General features: G+C 60.2%; 3 protein-coding genes across 6 annotated transcripts in view; 2 read left to right on the plus strand and 1 right to left on the minus strand.

The window, feature by feature from the left end:
• The window catches only part of CSNK1G1 (casein kinase 1 gamma 1), a 110,928-nt gene extending 106,254 nt beyond the window's left edge, over nucleotides 1–4,674 (plus strand). For all 4 annotated transcript variants that reach the window (XM_087743878.1, XM_087743880.1, XM_087743879.1 and 1 more), the window contains one exon: nucleotides 1,430–4,674. In XM_087743878.1, coding sequence (XP_087600004.1) covers nucleotides 1,430–1,484 — 55 coding nt within the window. In that variant the 3' untranslated portion in view covers nucleotides 1,485–4,674. The remainder of the gene's footprint in view (nucleotides 1–1,429) is intronic.
• A 1,971-nt stretch (nucleotides 4,675–6,645) lies between these two features.
• On the plus strand, nucleotides 6,646–8,862 carry PPIB (peptidylprolyl isomerase B). The gene is made up of 5 exons (XM_087743453.1): nucleotides 6,646–6,832; nucleotides 7,069–7,182; nucleotides 7,310–7,403; nucleotides 8,077–8,261; nucleotides 8,463–8,862. Exons 1-5 carry the CDS (start codon nucleotides 6,677–6,679, stop codon nucleotides 8,583–8,585), a joined length of 672 nt encoding a protein of 223 aa, XP_087599579.1. The 5' UTR covers nucleotides 6,646–6,676; the 3' UTR covers nucleotides 8,586–8,862.
• Nucleotides 8,863–8,976: 114 nt separating this feature from the next.
• SNX22 (sorting nexin 22) lies at nucleotides 8,977–13,098 on the minus strand. Its single transcript, XM_009469716.2, has 6 exons — nucleotides 12,891–13,098; nucleotides 10,299–10,382; nucleotides 10,046–10,150; nucleotides 9,867–9,961; nucleotides 9,583–9,656; nucleotides 8,977–9,445 (listed from the first exon to the last, which is right to left on the minus strand). Exons 1-6 carry the CDS (start codon nucleotides 12,957–12,959, stop codon nucleotides 9,336–9,338), a joined length of 537 nt encoding a protein of 178 aa, XP_009467991.1. The 5' UTR covers nucleotides 12,960–13,098; the 3' UTR covers nucleotides 8,977–9,335.
• Between the last annotated feature and the right edge of the window lie 123 nt (nucleotides 13,099–13,221).

Raw genomic sequence — 13,221 nt, forward strand, 5'->3', positions numbered from 1 at the left:
GGCCATTAGTCCATTGTAGGCCAGAGGAATGTGCGGTGGGAGGCGGCCCTCCTCTTGCTGTGGCTGTTTGAGTTCTCCATGTTGTAGGGGATTTCGGTCTCCCCAGCAGACGATCTGTGCTGGCAGGCTTGGCTCACAGGGTGGGTGGGTGGGTGGGTGGGGTGGTCACCCATTGCTTTTGCACCCCGTAGTAAGGCTTGTGCATCCAGGGGCAAGCATCTTCTGGGGTGTGAGTGAGAATGAATCTGTTCCTCCAGCTCTGAGAGGATAGAAGCATAATGCCGGTATTTCAGAGCCACGAAGGACCCAACAGAAGATAATTTGGAGTTGTTGTTACAGTGTTTTTGAATGCTTTTTGTCTGGCTGTTGGTAAAAGACGCTTGTAGGAAAAAATGGTCTTTGCATAATCACATCTGCTCTTGCTGCTTAGCCAGGCACCCCTTCCACCAGCCTGAAAAAGTAGTCTTTCAGCATCACCCAGGCTTCTCTGGAGATGGCTGTAACGGCAGAAGGAGAAAGACACGTAGATCAGGAGCAGAACTCGCACAGAACAAACACCTTTCTTCTGTGCAGAGGATTCCTGACAGCAGGCTGAGGATAGAAAGGTAGATATGCCTTAAACACCAAGTAATTCTGTAGGAAGCCAGCAGGACTAGAAAACCTGGGCAACTGCTTTCAGTGTATCCCACAAGTGAAACCACCGGTCTTCACGGTTCAGCTGCGATGGGCGTTTTTCTCCCCACCTCAGCCTCCACTCTCCATCCTTCTTGCTTCTCCTAATCCCCGGGCGCTGTGCACCTCCCTTGCATCGGATGGGGGAAGAAGCAGGGGTTCTGCATATCGGCACTGAATGATTTATGCAAGGTGAAAGCTCTGGTTATCATGAAAGGTTCAGTAAAGAAACCTGGTCCCTGAGCTGAGATCTCTTTGGAACTTGTCTTTTTAGTGAACGGTGGTGAAAACAGTGTGTCTCGTAGCTGGGAAGAGCAGCCAGGGCTCGCCATCCCAGTCCGCTTCCTCCGGGGTTCGGACAGAGGGAGCGGAGCATCTGGATCCTTGTTTTACTGGTTTCACAGATGGCTCCTTGTGTTCCTGCCCCAGTCAAGCCTCTCAGGAGGGAGAGAGCAGGGCTCCTGGCACTCAGGGGCTGCGCCGCCCCACTGTCACCCGCAGCCTTCAGGTGGCGGGAACCCCAGCGTGTTGCTACTTACCTTTGCTGGTCTACCAGTCCAGGCTGGTGGTGCCAAACATCCACCAGCATCTGCCGACCTTGCCAACTGTCCCGTGGGACGGCAGGTCTGTCCGGGCCTCGGGCCGGGCGCACAGAGGTGCTGTTGCATGCGGCTGAGCGGAGGGAAGCCTGGGTTGGCGGGGGACCTTCCTGGGGTGCCAGGCGCAGGGCTAACTTGCCTTGTCCTTTGTGCCACAGGTGCTGCTGCTTCTTTAAGAGGAAACGGAAGAAGACGGCTCAGCGTCACAAGTGACCAGTGCCTCCTGGGCCTTGCAGGAACCACCACGCCTGCAACTCCTGCCCTGTCTCACTGGAAGGGGCTTCTCTTTAGGGGGGAGGAGGAGGCATAGGAGGAAGAGAGGAAAAAAAAAAAGTGACATTTTAAACCAAAAAGAGAAGAAAACGTTCCAAAACAAACCACTCTGGGGTGGATCTGCTGAATGGTCTCCCTTGTTCACTCCAAGCCTGAAGCTCCTTTTGGGACCAGGACTGTGGCTGGCTCAGGTCTTGGTCGCCCTGGGAGGGGGGCTGGCTGGCTGACCCTCCTTCCCATTGTTTACGGCGAAGGCATCGTTCACGCAAACCTGAGGACTGTGCTTAGTTCCTGCTCACTTTCCTCCCCTCCCTCCCCTGCGCTCTCTGCTCCTCCGTCCTCCTCCCTCCTTAATTAAGCAAAGAAATACCGTAGGCTCTAGAGAGGGCAGGAGGATGCAGTGCGGGCAGGAGAGTTGCGTGGAAGAAGGGCCTGACTGCTGCAGCAGTAAGAGACAGGTTCCCTTTTCGGCTCCTTGGGAACAGTTACACTGTAATGTGCAAGCTGTGAGAAATTTGCAATCTACTGTTCCAGTTAGGTTTTTTTTCCGGCTCCCTTGACACCTCCCTCCTCTGATGGTAACAGAGCAATGTGGATTGTTTTAAAGAAGCTGACGTCGTTGCACTTTTTATTATTTTTAGCGTTTACAGATGCACATTGTATCTGTGGATCTCTGCGTGGCCATGCGGTGCCAGCGTAGACAGACATTCAGCTGGGAAGACGGTGGGGTGCAAAGAATGCCCTCGAGTGGGGATGTTGATGACATCTGCATGACCCTCATGCCAGTCTGGGGTTCCTGACGCCCGCCTTGGGCCATGTGCTGAGGAAAGCATACTTGAATTTTCAGTCATCCTTTCTAGCTGCCGGTGAATGTCCCTACCATGGTTTCCTACACCGTGCCTGACCCAGCCAGCCAGGAGACATAAGGCTGTAGCCCGGCACTGGCAGGAGGGAGCAGCGTCAGCTTTGCTGGGCTGGAGGAGTTTGCACTGGCTTAAGAGATAGATCTGGACTAAGGTAACGGGGAGGCAGCTGTTTTCCAAAGCATAGGCGTTTCTTGGTGTGGGCAACTGGGCAGCCTTCTCACATCCCTCCGGTAGGGTGGTTGTGAACACGTACCTTCTGCGAGAAAACATTAGCAGGAGCAAAGCTTTCCCAGCAGGGGAGAGGATACTTCACTGCCTTAACACTGATTTCATCTCCAGATGGTCAGATAGGTTTGACTGGAATAGCCTTCATGTCCTCTCTACGAGCGTGGGCCTGGGGCGCATGGGACGCCATCCCACCCCACAGGAGAAGCCACGGTTCTCATGCACCGCTTTTGAGCCAAACCAATAGCTAGCAAAGGGCTTGGGGTGCTTTGCACACATGTAAAAAAAAAAAAAAAAAATCTTGCATCCTGCTGCAGCTTTTCCAAACTTGGAGGAGGCCGAGGCTGCCCGGAGGTTACCGTACATGTGGCAGGGCTGTGGGAGAACTCAAGCAGCTTTTGGGAAGGTTGTGAATAGGTTCCTTGTACTTTGTCTTTCCATGTGTGACACCTGACCAGGCTGGGACTGTTCACTTGAGGGACTTTGCTTGTCATAAACTCGGGCCTGGCTCACCCCAAAAATCCCAGAGAGCATGAAGGGAGGAAAGGGAGAGACTAGATCTCATTATCTTTTATTTTTTTTAATGATGATCTGCATAGCTTGGGGCGGCACTCACAGGAGGTTCGGTTCCCCTGGCTGGGTAGAAGCAGGCTTAGAGGGCAGATCATCCTGGGCAGGGAGCTTCTGGGCTTGCTCTTCGTGCATCCCTAAAGCAGGCAGATGCTGGTGCAGTGCCAAGGCAGAAAAGCCTCGCTTCCTTGCTGGGATCCCCATAGGGCATCTTTTCGCTATTCTCCGCTGCGTTCTCTCCATGCCTTATCCCAATGAGCGTGGCTCGGAGGCACGGAGCTCTTCACGTGCACCCTCCTCCTTGTTCTGCAAAGCGCTTTCCTGGAGCCGTACCATGGGCCGGGGCAGGAAGGGGACCGCTCACCTCCCGCAGGCATGTGCCAAAGCGCTTCGCCCTCTCGTCCCCTCCTGCCAGAGGGAGGATGGGGACCATGGCCACGTTCCACCCTTCTCTTTCCAAACTCCTCCGCTGCCAGTGGCTCCCAGAAGCCCGGTGTCTCTGGCACAGGCGTTCCCCTCTGCTGTAGGAAACCATGGTTTGGCATCTTGGGAGGGGGGGAAAGGGGCATAGGTGCTCCCCGGGGAGCGGTCCTGCCGACTGCAGATGGAGCCAGGCCCTGAGACACTTCTGTTGCTGCCCTCCCAAGCCCCACTAAGTGCCTGTCACCAGAACTCGATTCCTTCTGCATCTCCTGCCGTGTTTGGTCATTCCTTGCTGCCTCCAGTCAAGGAGCAGCTTGTAGTTGCAGCATATGTAAGTGTTTGCAGGGTGAGGGAGGGCGGGGGGGAAGAGGGGCCATCTCAACAGTTTTTGTTCTTAAATGTTCTTTTTTTGTTTTTTTTTAAAGTGAATGTATTTGATTGTTTAGAAACTTTCCTGACCTTGTTTTTAAGTGGGTTGGTTTGAAAGCTATTTCACAGTGACCCACTACCACTTCTCTCTGGAGATACGATGTTCTTTTAATCCTACGATGATGTGTTTGTAGGGGAGGACTGTCCCCCCACGGCATGCTGGTAATGCTCACTTGTACCAAGCCCTCTTGCACTATAATCGTACGTTGGACTCTTCAAAAGGGCAAAGATGTGGGGTGGCTTTTTTTTTTAAAAAAAAAAAGGAAAATAAAGCAGGTTAACAGCAAGTCCTGTGCTTGAGGAAACTGCTGTCCCCAGGGAGCTCGGAGGTGACTAGGAGACACAAGCCAGACTGAGCCAGCCATGCTGTGGTAGGAAGCAGGGCATTAAGCCTACCTGGGCAAACTCTCCTCTCCTCGCCGGAACTTGTTAGCAGCTGGGAGACCCCAGGGGCGTGAGGGGAGGGCTCTCGGGCCAGCGCGGCAGGGGGCACCCAGCGCGGTGCTGGCCTCCCCAGTGTAGCTCTCCCACAGTGTGGCCCACCAACGTTGCGATGCAGTCTTCTGAGGTATCAAGTGAGATAATTTTTTTTTTCAATAAAACATTGCACTGCTGCATTGTTCTCCATGAATAGACGTATTTATTACCTCTTCCTGACAACATCGCTTGTGTTTTGTTCTCCTTTGGTTCTGTTGGGCACTCTTGGTAGCCCTCCTCTCCTGTGAGAAGCTCCGAGCCCTCCTTTGAGGGGACGATGCACGGTGTGGGATCTTATGGGGCCTTCTCAACACTTTGTGCTTTGCAGCCATGGATGGTTCAGCCACGCAGAGCTTGGCCAAGGCATGGTTGCACCTATTTCTCTTCTCCCTGTGCCTGCACGTTCCCACTTCAAGCATCCTTGGTAGCAGAATGGGTAAACCATTGGTTACTTGGAACACAAAGATGTGAACCACCCCAAAACGTGCTGTCGCATGCTCCCCATGTCTCTGGAACAGCATCCACAGCTGCTGGTGTAGGCGTCACGTGTGCCTTCCCCAAGTGGAAGGGCACTGCGTACACCTGTCTGCTCGCCAAGGCACACCAAGGGGCTTCGGCTCCAGCCAAAGTAACCACCAGTCGAATCCCTCGGCACACACCGTGCTGGCAGCTCTGCCTGCGGAGGAAGGTGGCAGCGACACAGGCCCAACCATTGCTGCCTCAAGTGCCACCTTCCTCTGCACCTCTGTCCACTTACAGGGATCTAGCGTAGAAAGAAGCACTGTGCCGCTTCCATGATATCAACCACCAGGATCACCAGGTTTTGCAGTGTGAAAATAGCTGCGGCTTATTTATTCTCGGTACAGAGAAGAGCATTAAAGGAGATGCCACCTATTAGCCAAACACAGCATCTTTTAAAAGCAGCTTTCACTGTTTCTAAGCAGGGAGAGCACCTGCAGCACAACTCCAGCTCTTAGAAACTGCTTCATGCTGGGATCTTTGTTGGGACGCTTTTTCTCTTTCTGTTTCCCAGCCTTAAACGTAATATTTTTAGCATGAACTTTCATTTCCCCTTCCCAAAAATTAGTCTTGGGACACTTTTGCTCTGAGAAGGAAGACAAACCTCAAGTTTTCTTTCCCTGGCCCTTGGAAACATGCATTGCCACCAGGCAGTTCCTTTAAAGGTTTGTGTGCTAGGCGATTAACACTGACCAAAATCTATTTAGGCAGACATTAAAAAAAAAATGTAATTCCCATGTATTCAACTAACTCTAGTATTTGTGAACAACTGTGCTACGCTAAGCATCAGCAATGCAATACCGCAAACGCTTCAATGCGCTGTCAGCCTGGCCACATCTGGTATTTAAGAGAAATGTGAGCCTCTCTCATGAAGACTGTTCCCTCTTGCTCCCTTCTTTAGCTTTATCATGCAGCCCCGGCCGCTCTTCAGTCTTGCCTAGGAAAGAGGAGAGGGGCAAGTCCCAGCAGCCCCTGTCCCCGTTGTACCCTGGCGAGGGGTGCCTCAGGACAAGGCTCCATCTTTGCAGCGGTGGGGGGGCTGCACCAAGGGCAATGCCGTGTCCTCCGGCTGCCGGGCCCGGAGCGGCGAAAGGGTCTGGGGGCGCCGAGGTGTCATTTACTTTATCCGTCTAACGCCCCCCCCCCGGCCTGGGGGGACGCGGTTGTCGCCGGTTGTTCGTTTTACCGCCCAGGAGACCAACAGCAGCCGCCGCCGCCGCCTCCCCACTTCTTCCCGCCGCGGGCGCGCACCCCCTCAGCGCCCCAGCGCCCGGAGCGCGCGCCCGCCCCTCTCCGGCCGTCGGCCGCGCCCATTGGCCGGCACCACTCTCGCGGCCCCGCCCCTCCACCTCCCGCCACCGCCCTCCGGCTCCTCTTCCGCGGCGGCCAATCAGCGCGCCGCCCCGCTCCTGATTGGCAGCGCCGCGGCTTGCCGAGCGAGGGGCAACGTGGCAGTCGCCCGGCGGCTTTTGCCGGCGGTGCCTCCCCCCCACCCCCACCCCCCCACCCCCCCCGCGGACGTTGGTCGCGCCCGGGCGGCTGGAGCGGGCGGGCGGGGAGGGCGGGGCGGCGCGTACCACTGTGCGGCGGGGGCGGGGGGGGGACACTGGCGGGCGGAGCCGGATGCAGGCGGCGCGGCGGGCGCTGTGGCTGGGCTGCGAGCGGCGGAGGATGAAGGTGCTGGTGGCGGCGGCGGCGCTGGGCGCTGCCCTCCTGCTCCTGCTGCCCGCCGCTTCGCGGGCCGACGAGCGCAAGAAGGGACCCAAGGTCACCGCCAAGGTCGGGGGAGGGGTCAGCCGGCGGGCAAGGCCTGGGCGGGCCCGGCCGGGGTGGAGGCCTGGGGTGGGGGGGCCTGGGGTGAGGGGGGCCCGGCTGGGGCAGGGGGTGCTGGGGAGGTGGGAGAGGCCCGGCCCAGCGAGGTTAGGCCTGGTCGGACTTGGTGAGTCAGACGTGGGGAGGTGGGTTGGCCCAGGCTGGCCCGGCTGCTGCCCCCCTAACCTCCCTCCCCCCCCAAGGTGTTCTTCGACCTGCGGATCGGCGAGGAGGATGTGGGCCGCGTCGTCATCGGGCTCTTTGGCAAGACGGTGCCCAAGACGGTGGAGAACTTTGTGGCATTGGCCACCGGAGAGGTGAGGGGCCAGCAGCTGGCTGGCTGGGCCTCAGCCGCCCTCCGGGAGGCTCCTGCTTGGCCCCCTGGGGCACCCAGCTCTAGTCCGTCCCTTTGCTTCACTCCGTTTTCTCCCTCCCCACCCCCAGAAAGGATTCGGCTTCAAGGGCAGCAAGTTCCACCGTGTGATCAAGGACTTCATGATCCAGGGAGGAGACTTCACCCGTGGAGATGGCACTGGAGGTAATTTGGCCCACGCCAGCCCGAGGATCCAGCCACACTCCCAACCCACTGCCTGGCTACCCCTGGGGACCAGTGTGGAGCTGGAGCATGGTGCCACAGTGGGAACGAGTGGGCATGAGTGGGCACACAGCTTGTAGAGACCTGGCCTTGAAGCAGAGCTTGGTGCTGGGGATAGATGGGTGCAGTGAGGCTTGGCTGGCTGGTACCTGAATGTTACGCATGTAACTCCCCTCTGCCCCAGGAGGACCTGGAGCTCCTCACCAAGAAAACTTTCATCTGCAGCAGGTGGTGCCTCTGCCAGGCATCCTGGCTGCCAGGACACATTTAGTCCAATAGCAGCAGAGTTCAAACCTTCCACCAGCGCTTTGCGAACATCAGTAAAGTTGATGAGATCAGCATTTGGGCTTGTAAGCTCTTGGTCTGCTCTCACACAGCCTCCTGCTCTGGTCCCTTGGGGACACGATACCTCCTGCCCACTTCGTGGGGTGCTTTTAGCTCCCTCTGGTAGCAGGTAGCTCATGGTTACCTGCAGCCCTACGGTGTTGGTGGTTAGTCCCCTCTCTAGATGTGCTCATTCACCCCACCCAGCCTGTGGAGAAGGCCACCATCATCACCCCTGCCCTGACATATTTCCATGAGAGCAACATGGCCTTTTTTTTTTCCCCCACCTTAGGAAAAAGTATCTATGGGGATCGCTTCCCTGATGAGAACTTCAAGCTGAAGCACTACGGCCCTGGGTGGGTGAGCATGGCCAACGCTGGCAAGGACACCAATGGTTCCCAGTTCTTCATCACCACAGTGAAGACGCCGTGGCTGGACGGCAAGCATGTGGTGTTCGGCAAAGTGCTGGAGGGCATGGTAAGGGGGTGATGGGTGGTAAGGGGGTGATAGATTCCCAGGGGGAGAGTGGGACCGGGCAGATGCTGCCTAGGCAAGCTGGCTGGGGGCAGAACACTGTGAAGAATGGACTGGGAGGTGCCTTCTGGGACAGGGAATTGTGCTGAGCTGGCTCTGCCTGTGCCCAGCATTGCCCCGCTCTCATGCCTCTGCTTTCCCCAGGACGTGGTGAGGAAGGTGGAGAACACGAAGACAGACAGCCGGGACAAGCCCCTGAAGGACGTTGCCATCGCCGACTGCGGCACCATCGAGGTGGAGAAGCCATTCGCCATCGCCAAAGAGTAATCCAGCCTCCCGGCTCTGCGACATGGCACAGGGTCCTGCACTCTGCAAGGGACCTGGCCGCCAAGGGCTGCGGGCCTGGGACTGCCCTGCTCCCCCACCATGCGCTTCCCTGTCATCCCGGGGCGGGTGAGCAGCAGCAGAGCCGCTGTGCCCCACTGCCCGGCCTCCCCCTTCACCCTGCCGCCGGCCAGCGGGCAGGACGGGGCACTGGCTCCTCTTCCCATCACTTTTGTAAGAAGCACATGCACCAATAAATGTGACCAATGTGTTTTTTAAAGAGTTGCCTCTCTTCTGCTTTCAGAGGGCTGTGGGTCACTTATGGATCCCTCAACCCTCCAACCCCCTTCTTTCATGTTTCATCAAGCTGAGAGCAGCACTGCGGTTGGCCCTGGATTTGCTTTGCGGAATTACAGAGCACAGCCATCTTTTGCCAATCAAGCCCAAGTGATTTATTGCACTGAAGCCCAGATGCTGAGGGGTTTTGCAGCATGGTTCGGGGTACAGGCTCCTACCGCAACCCCAGAACACCAGGGCAGAAGGCAGAGCTCCTGCTCTCCCAACAAAGGCACTTTGGACAGTGGTGGGTGAGCAGCGCTGGCCTGGAGAGCAGCTGTGGCTCCCACCATACCCCTTGGCTTCTCCCACCCAGTTTTCCTGCCCCATCCCAGCAGGGAGGAGTTATTTTTACTGCAGGGATCCTTTCCGCTGCCTGGCTGCTCACCACTGTGGCCCTGGGTGCTGGGTGGGTGCTCAGGATCCTGGCAGGCTGGGGCCTCGGGGTGCGGCCTGGCTGGGGATGCAGCTTGGGGGGATGTAGAGGCCCTGCAGCACCCCACTGAGGATGGTGTCGGGGAGCAGGTCTGTAAGGAAAGGGTAGAGCTGGAGCAGCTTTGTTTCCTTCCCAGGCCCCATTAAAGGAAAAACACATTTCAGGGGCCCAAAAGAGCCTTTTCCCTTGGAGGCTTTGGGGACCTGCACCCATGGTCCTGCTTCTTACCGGTGCCCAGTGGCCGTGCGTAGGGGTCGGTGCAGAAGCCGATGACGGGCCGCTGGGAGGGCAGGCAGCTGGCACTGCCGTGGGAGAAGGGACGTCAGCGCCTGGCGAAGGCTCCCGCTTCCACCCCGGGTGACCTGGCCCCATGCCAGCCCCCTGCCTGTCTCCATCGTCCCAACCCTGTGTCTTGGGGTGCTTAACAGTTGAGGGGGGAGATCCCAGCACCATGCGGGATGAACTGGGTGCTGGCAGAGCCTGATGGCACTGTCCACCGCTTGTCTACTCACAGGGGCCTGCTGGCCTTGGGGTCCTGTGGGCAGCGCCGCACCTTTAGGAAGTCCAGCACGTCTTGGGGCAGCTCCTTGTTATGGTACAGGACACCCTGCCGTGCACCCGGGGGGGGTGTCAGCAACACAAACAAAAAAAACCCAAAACACAGAAAAGCCACTGCCAGCTGGCACCTTACCCGGATGTAAAGCTCCAGGCCCTGCCGGCGCTGCTCCAGCACTTTGGGCATCCAGTTGGGGACATGGCGAGGGGGGAAGTCAGGGACCTTGCAGGTCTTCTTGATCTAGGGTAGAGCATGAGGGACATCATGGCAGCATGGACTGTGAGGCTGGCCCTCCCTGCTCTGGGGAGCTGCTCTGTCCCCAGGCAGGTGCAAGGCCACTGCAGTCCCACCCGTGTCGTTCCCCGCCCCGCGGTGCCAGGGGTCTCACCCGCTTGTGCAGCGCCTGGAACTCGCTGTAGCGCTTTGTCACCGTGTGCCGCCGGCCATTGCACAGCACCTCCACCCTGAACACCTGTGCCACAGGTCAGCCACTGTGGCCTCCATCCTCATTCTCGTCATCCTCCCAGGGGAGGTAGAGGCCTCCAACTCACACACGCACACACCCCAACCCCCCACCACCCACCCCCCTCCCCCCAAGCTGGGGAGGGCACTTGGGGACCTCCACCCCACACACACTGTACAGGACAGACAGAGACACCCCCCACCCCCACCCCCACCCCACCCCCCAGCCTCTAGGGTAGATAGGGATGCCCACACACACCCTGGGGCACCACAGGCAAAGGCAGGACCCCAGGAGCAGATGGGACACCCCCCACCCCCCAGAATGGGAGAGAGACCTCCAACCTTTAGGGTAGATATGGACATCCCCACCCACCCCCCCCACTCCCAGGGCAGCTGGGACCATGGGGCAGGCAAGGACCTTCAGCCCCCTGGGGTGTGTGAGGGCACTGGGGAGGGGCACATGGGGACCTCCAGCCTCTGGGGCAGAAGGAGACAACCCACCCTTCCCCAAGGCAGGTGAGGACCTGCTGGGGACAGTCATGAACTTCCACCCTCTCCATATCCCCATCTCCCCCAACCCCTAGAGCAGGTGGGGGCACCCCAGGGTAGGCAGGGACCCCTGGGGACAGGCAGGGACCTCCAACCCCCTGGGAAAAGTGGAACCACCCATCCCTGGGGCAGGCAAGGCCCATCATCACACAGCACAAATGGGGACATCTTGGGGCAGGCGGGGCCACGCCCCCCCCCCCCCCCCCCCCCCCCCCCACACTCACCCAGAGAGGACACCTAGGCCAGGGACAGCCCCTGCCCATTCAAAGGTAGAGGGTCCTCAGGCAGTGACCTCCACCTGGGACCCCCCCAGGCCAGGGACTCACCCCCCTCCATGTCCCCTTCAAGGGCAACCCCCCCCCGGGCCAGAGGCAGCCAAAACCCCCTTCCACCCCTTTCCCCCCCCCCAGGAATGTGGGGGACACACTCCCGGGGACAGTCAGGGACCTCTGACCCCCGGGGCATGTGGGGTTCCCCCCTCTTTCAAGGGCAGTGGGTGCCTTCACAGCAGGGGCACAGGGCAGTTGGGACCTCCACCCCCCCCTCCCCGGGCCCAGAGGTGACCCCTGGGCAGGGACCCTCCTACCCTTCAAGGACAGGGGTCCCATCCTGTCCTCCCCACCCCAACAGGGACCCCTGGGAGCAGGCAGAGACCCCTGCTACCTCCCCCAGGGATAGGTGACAATCTCCTGGGGAGGACTCTTGGGGACTTCCAAGCCAAAGGACAGATGGGAGCCTCCACCCCCTGGGTGGGGGGAGGGGACCTCCCCCAAGGCAGGGACACCCCCCACACCCTTAGGGACCCCTTGGGGCATGTGGAGACCCTGCCAGGCACTTAAGGTCCCCAACCCCCGGGGCAGATGGAGACAACCCCACCCCTCCCACTCTCCTCCCACTGGGTCAGTGGGTACCCACTGGGGACACTTGGGGACGTCCACCCCCGCCCTGGGCAGAGAGGAACATCCAGCCCCTGGGGCAGGTGGGGGACACAGCTGGGGCAGACAGGGGTGCTTGGGGCAGGGAGGGGAGACAGGACCCCAGGGTCTGAGGGGGATCCCCGCAACTCCCGGGGCTAATGGGAACCCCCCAGGCCAGGGACAGCCCCCCCTTCAAGGGCAGAGAGTGCCCCCCCGACAGGGATCCCCTGGGGGTCAATCAGGGACCTCTACTCCCAGGGCATGTGGGGACCTCCTGGGGGCACTTTGAGACCTCCAGTCCCTGGGGCAGATGGAGACCTCCTCCCTTCCCCTCCCTTGGGGCAGACGTGACCCCCGGGAGCAGGCAGTACCCCTGGGACAGAAGGGATCCCAGGGTTGGAGGGGGCGGGCAGAGTCTTCCAACCCTTGGGGCAGGTGGGGACCCCCCCAGGACAGGTGGGGACCCCTGGGGACAGGCAGGGACCTCCACCCATCCCCGGGGCAGAGAGGACCCTCCACCCCCGGAGCCAGAGGGGACCCCCGGGACAGCGACACCCCCTCTTTCAAGGGCAGAGGGTGCCCCCGGCAGGGACCCAGGGCAGGCAGAGCCCTCCAATCCCTGGGGCAGGTGGGGGATCCCCGGGGACTTGGGGACCTCCAACCCCCGGGGCCAGAGGGAGACGGCACCCACCCCCGGGGCAGGTGGGGTCCCCCGGGGAAACTTGGGGACCTCCAAGCCCCAGGCCAGGTGGGGACACCCCAGGGCGGACAGGGACCCACGGGTGCCAGAGGGGACACCCGGACCAGGGACTCCTCCCTTTCAAAGGAAGAGGGTCAGTCCCCCGCCAGCGGCAGGGACCCCTGGGGACAGGCAGGGACCTCTGCACCCGGGGCATATGGGGACCCCCTGGGGACAGTTGGGGACCTCTAACTCCGGGGACAGAGGGAAACCCCCGTCCACCCTCCCTGGGCAGGTGGGGACCCCTTGGGGACAGCCAAACCTCCCCCCCCACTCCAGAGCCCACCCCCCCATTGCCCGAGCCGCCCCTCACCGTGTGCGCCTTGTCGGGGCCGCGCGCCGCCGCCTGGGGCTCCGCCGCCGGGATGGAGACGGCGATCATCGCCCGCCGCCGCCGCCCGGTGCCGCCGGGGGGAGCGGGTGCGGCCGCGGGGCTTCGCGCCGCCGTAACCTCCCGCAGGCTCCGGGTCAGGGCTCCGGGTCAGCCCCGCTCTGGGCCAGCCGCGGCCCCCGGGCACCCACGGGGGACCCCAAAGCCAGCCCGGGAGCGCCCCAGGGAAGGGACCTGCAGGCCCAAGCTCCAAACGCAGCACGCTGGGGGGGCGGTTTCTGAGCCCGGAGGTAGCACGGGGATCCTGCTCGAC

Source organism: Nipponia nippon, unplaced genomic scaffold, assembly GCF_047370975.1.
Source record: "Nipponia nippon isolate SJK-2023a ecotype South Korea unplaced genomic scaffold, ASM4737097v1 scaffold_9, whole genome shotgun sequence".
NCBI classification, from domain to species: domain Eukaryota; kingdom Metazoa; phylum Chordata; class Aves; order Pelecaniformes; family Threskiornithidae; genus Nipponia; species Nipponia nippon.

Coding starts and splice junctions, on each gene's coding strand:
- PPIB (XM_087743453.1), top strand. CDS start 6,677: ATGCAGGCGGCGCGGCGGGCGCTGTGGCTGGGCTGCGAGCGGCGGAGG. Junction 6,833..7,068: donor GACCCAAGGTCACCGCCAAG/GTCGGGGGAGGG, acceptor TCCCCCCCCAAG/GTGTTCTTCGACCTGCGGAT. Junction 8,262..8,462: donor GCAAAGTGCTGGAGGGCATG/GTAAGGGGGTGA, acceptor TGCTTTCCCCAG/GACGTGGTGAGGAAGGTGGA.
- SNX22 (XM_009469716.2), bottom strand. CDS start 12,959: ATGATCGCCGTCTCCATCCCGGCGGCGGAGCCCCAGGCGGCGGCGCGC. Junction 10,151..10,298: donor TCCAGGCGCTGCACAAGCGG/GTGAGACCCCTG, acceptor GCTCTACCCTAG/ATCAAGAAGACCTGCAAGGT. Junction 9,657..9,866: donor CCCAAGGCCAGCAGGCCCCT/GTGAGTAGACAA, acceptor CTCCCACGGCAG/TGCCAGCTGCCTGCCCTCCC.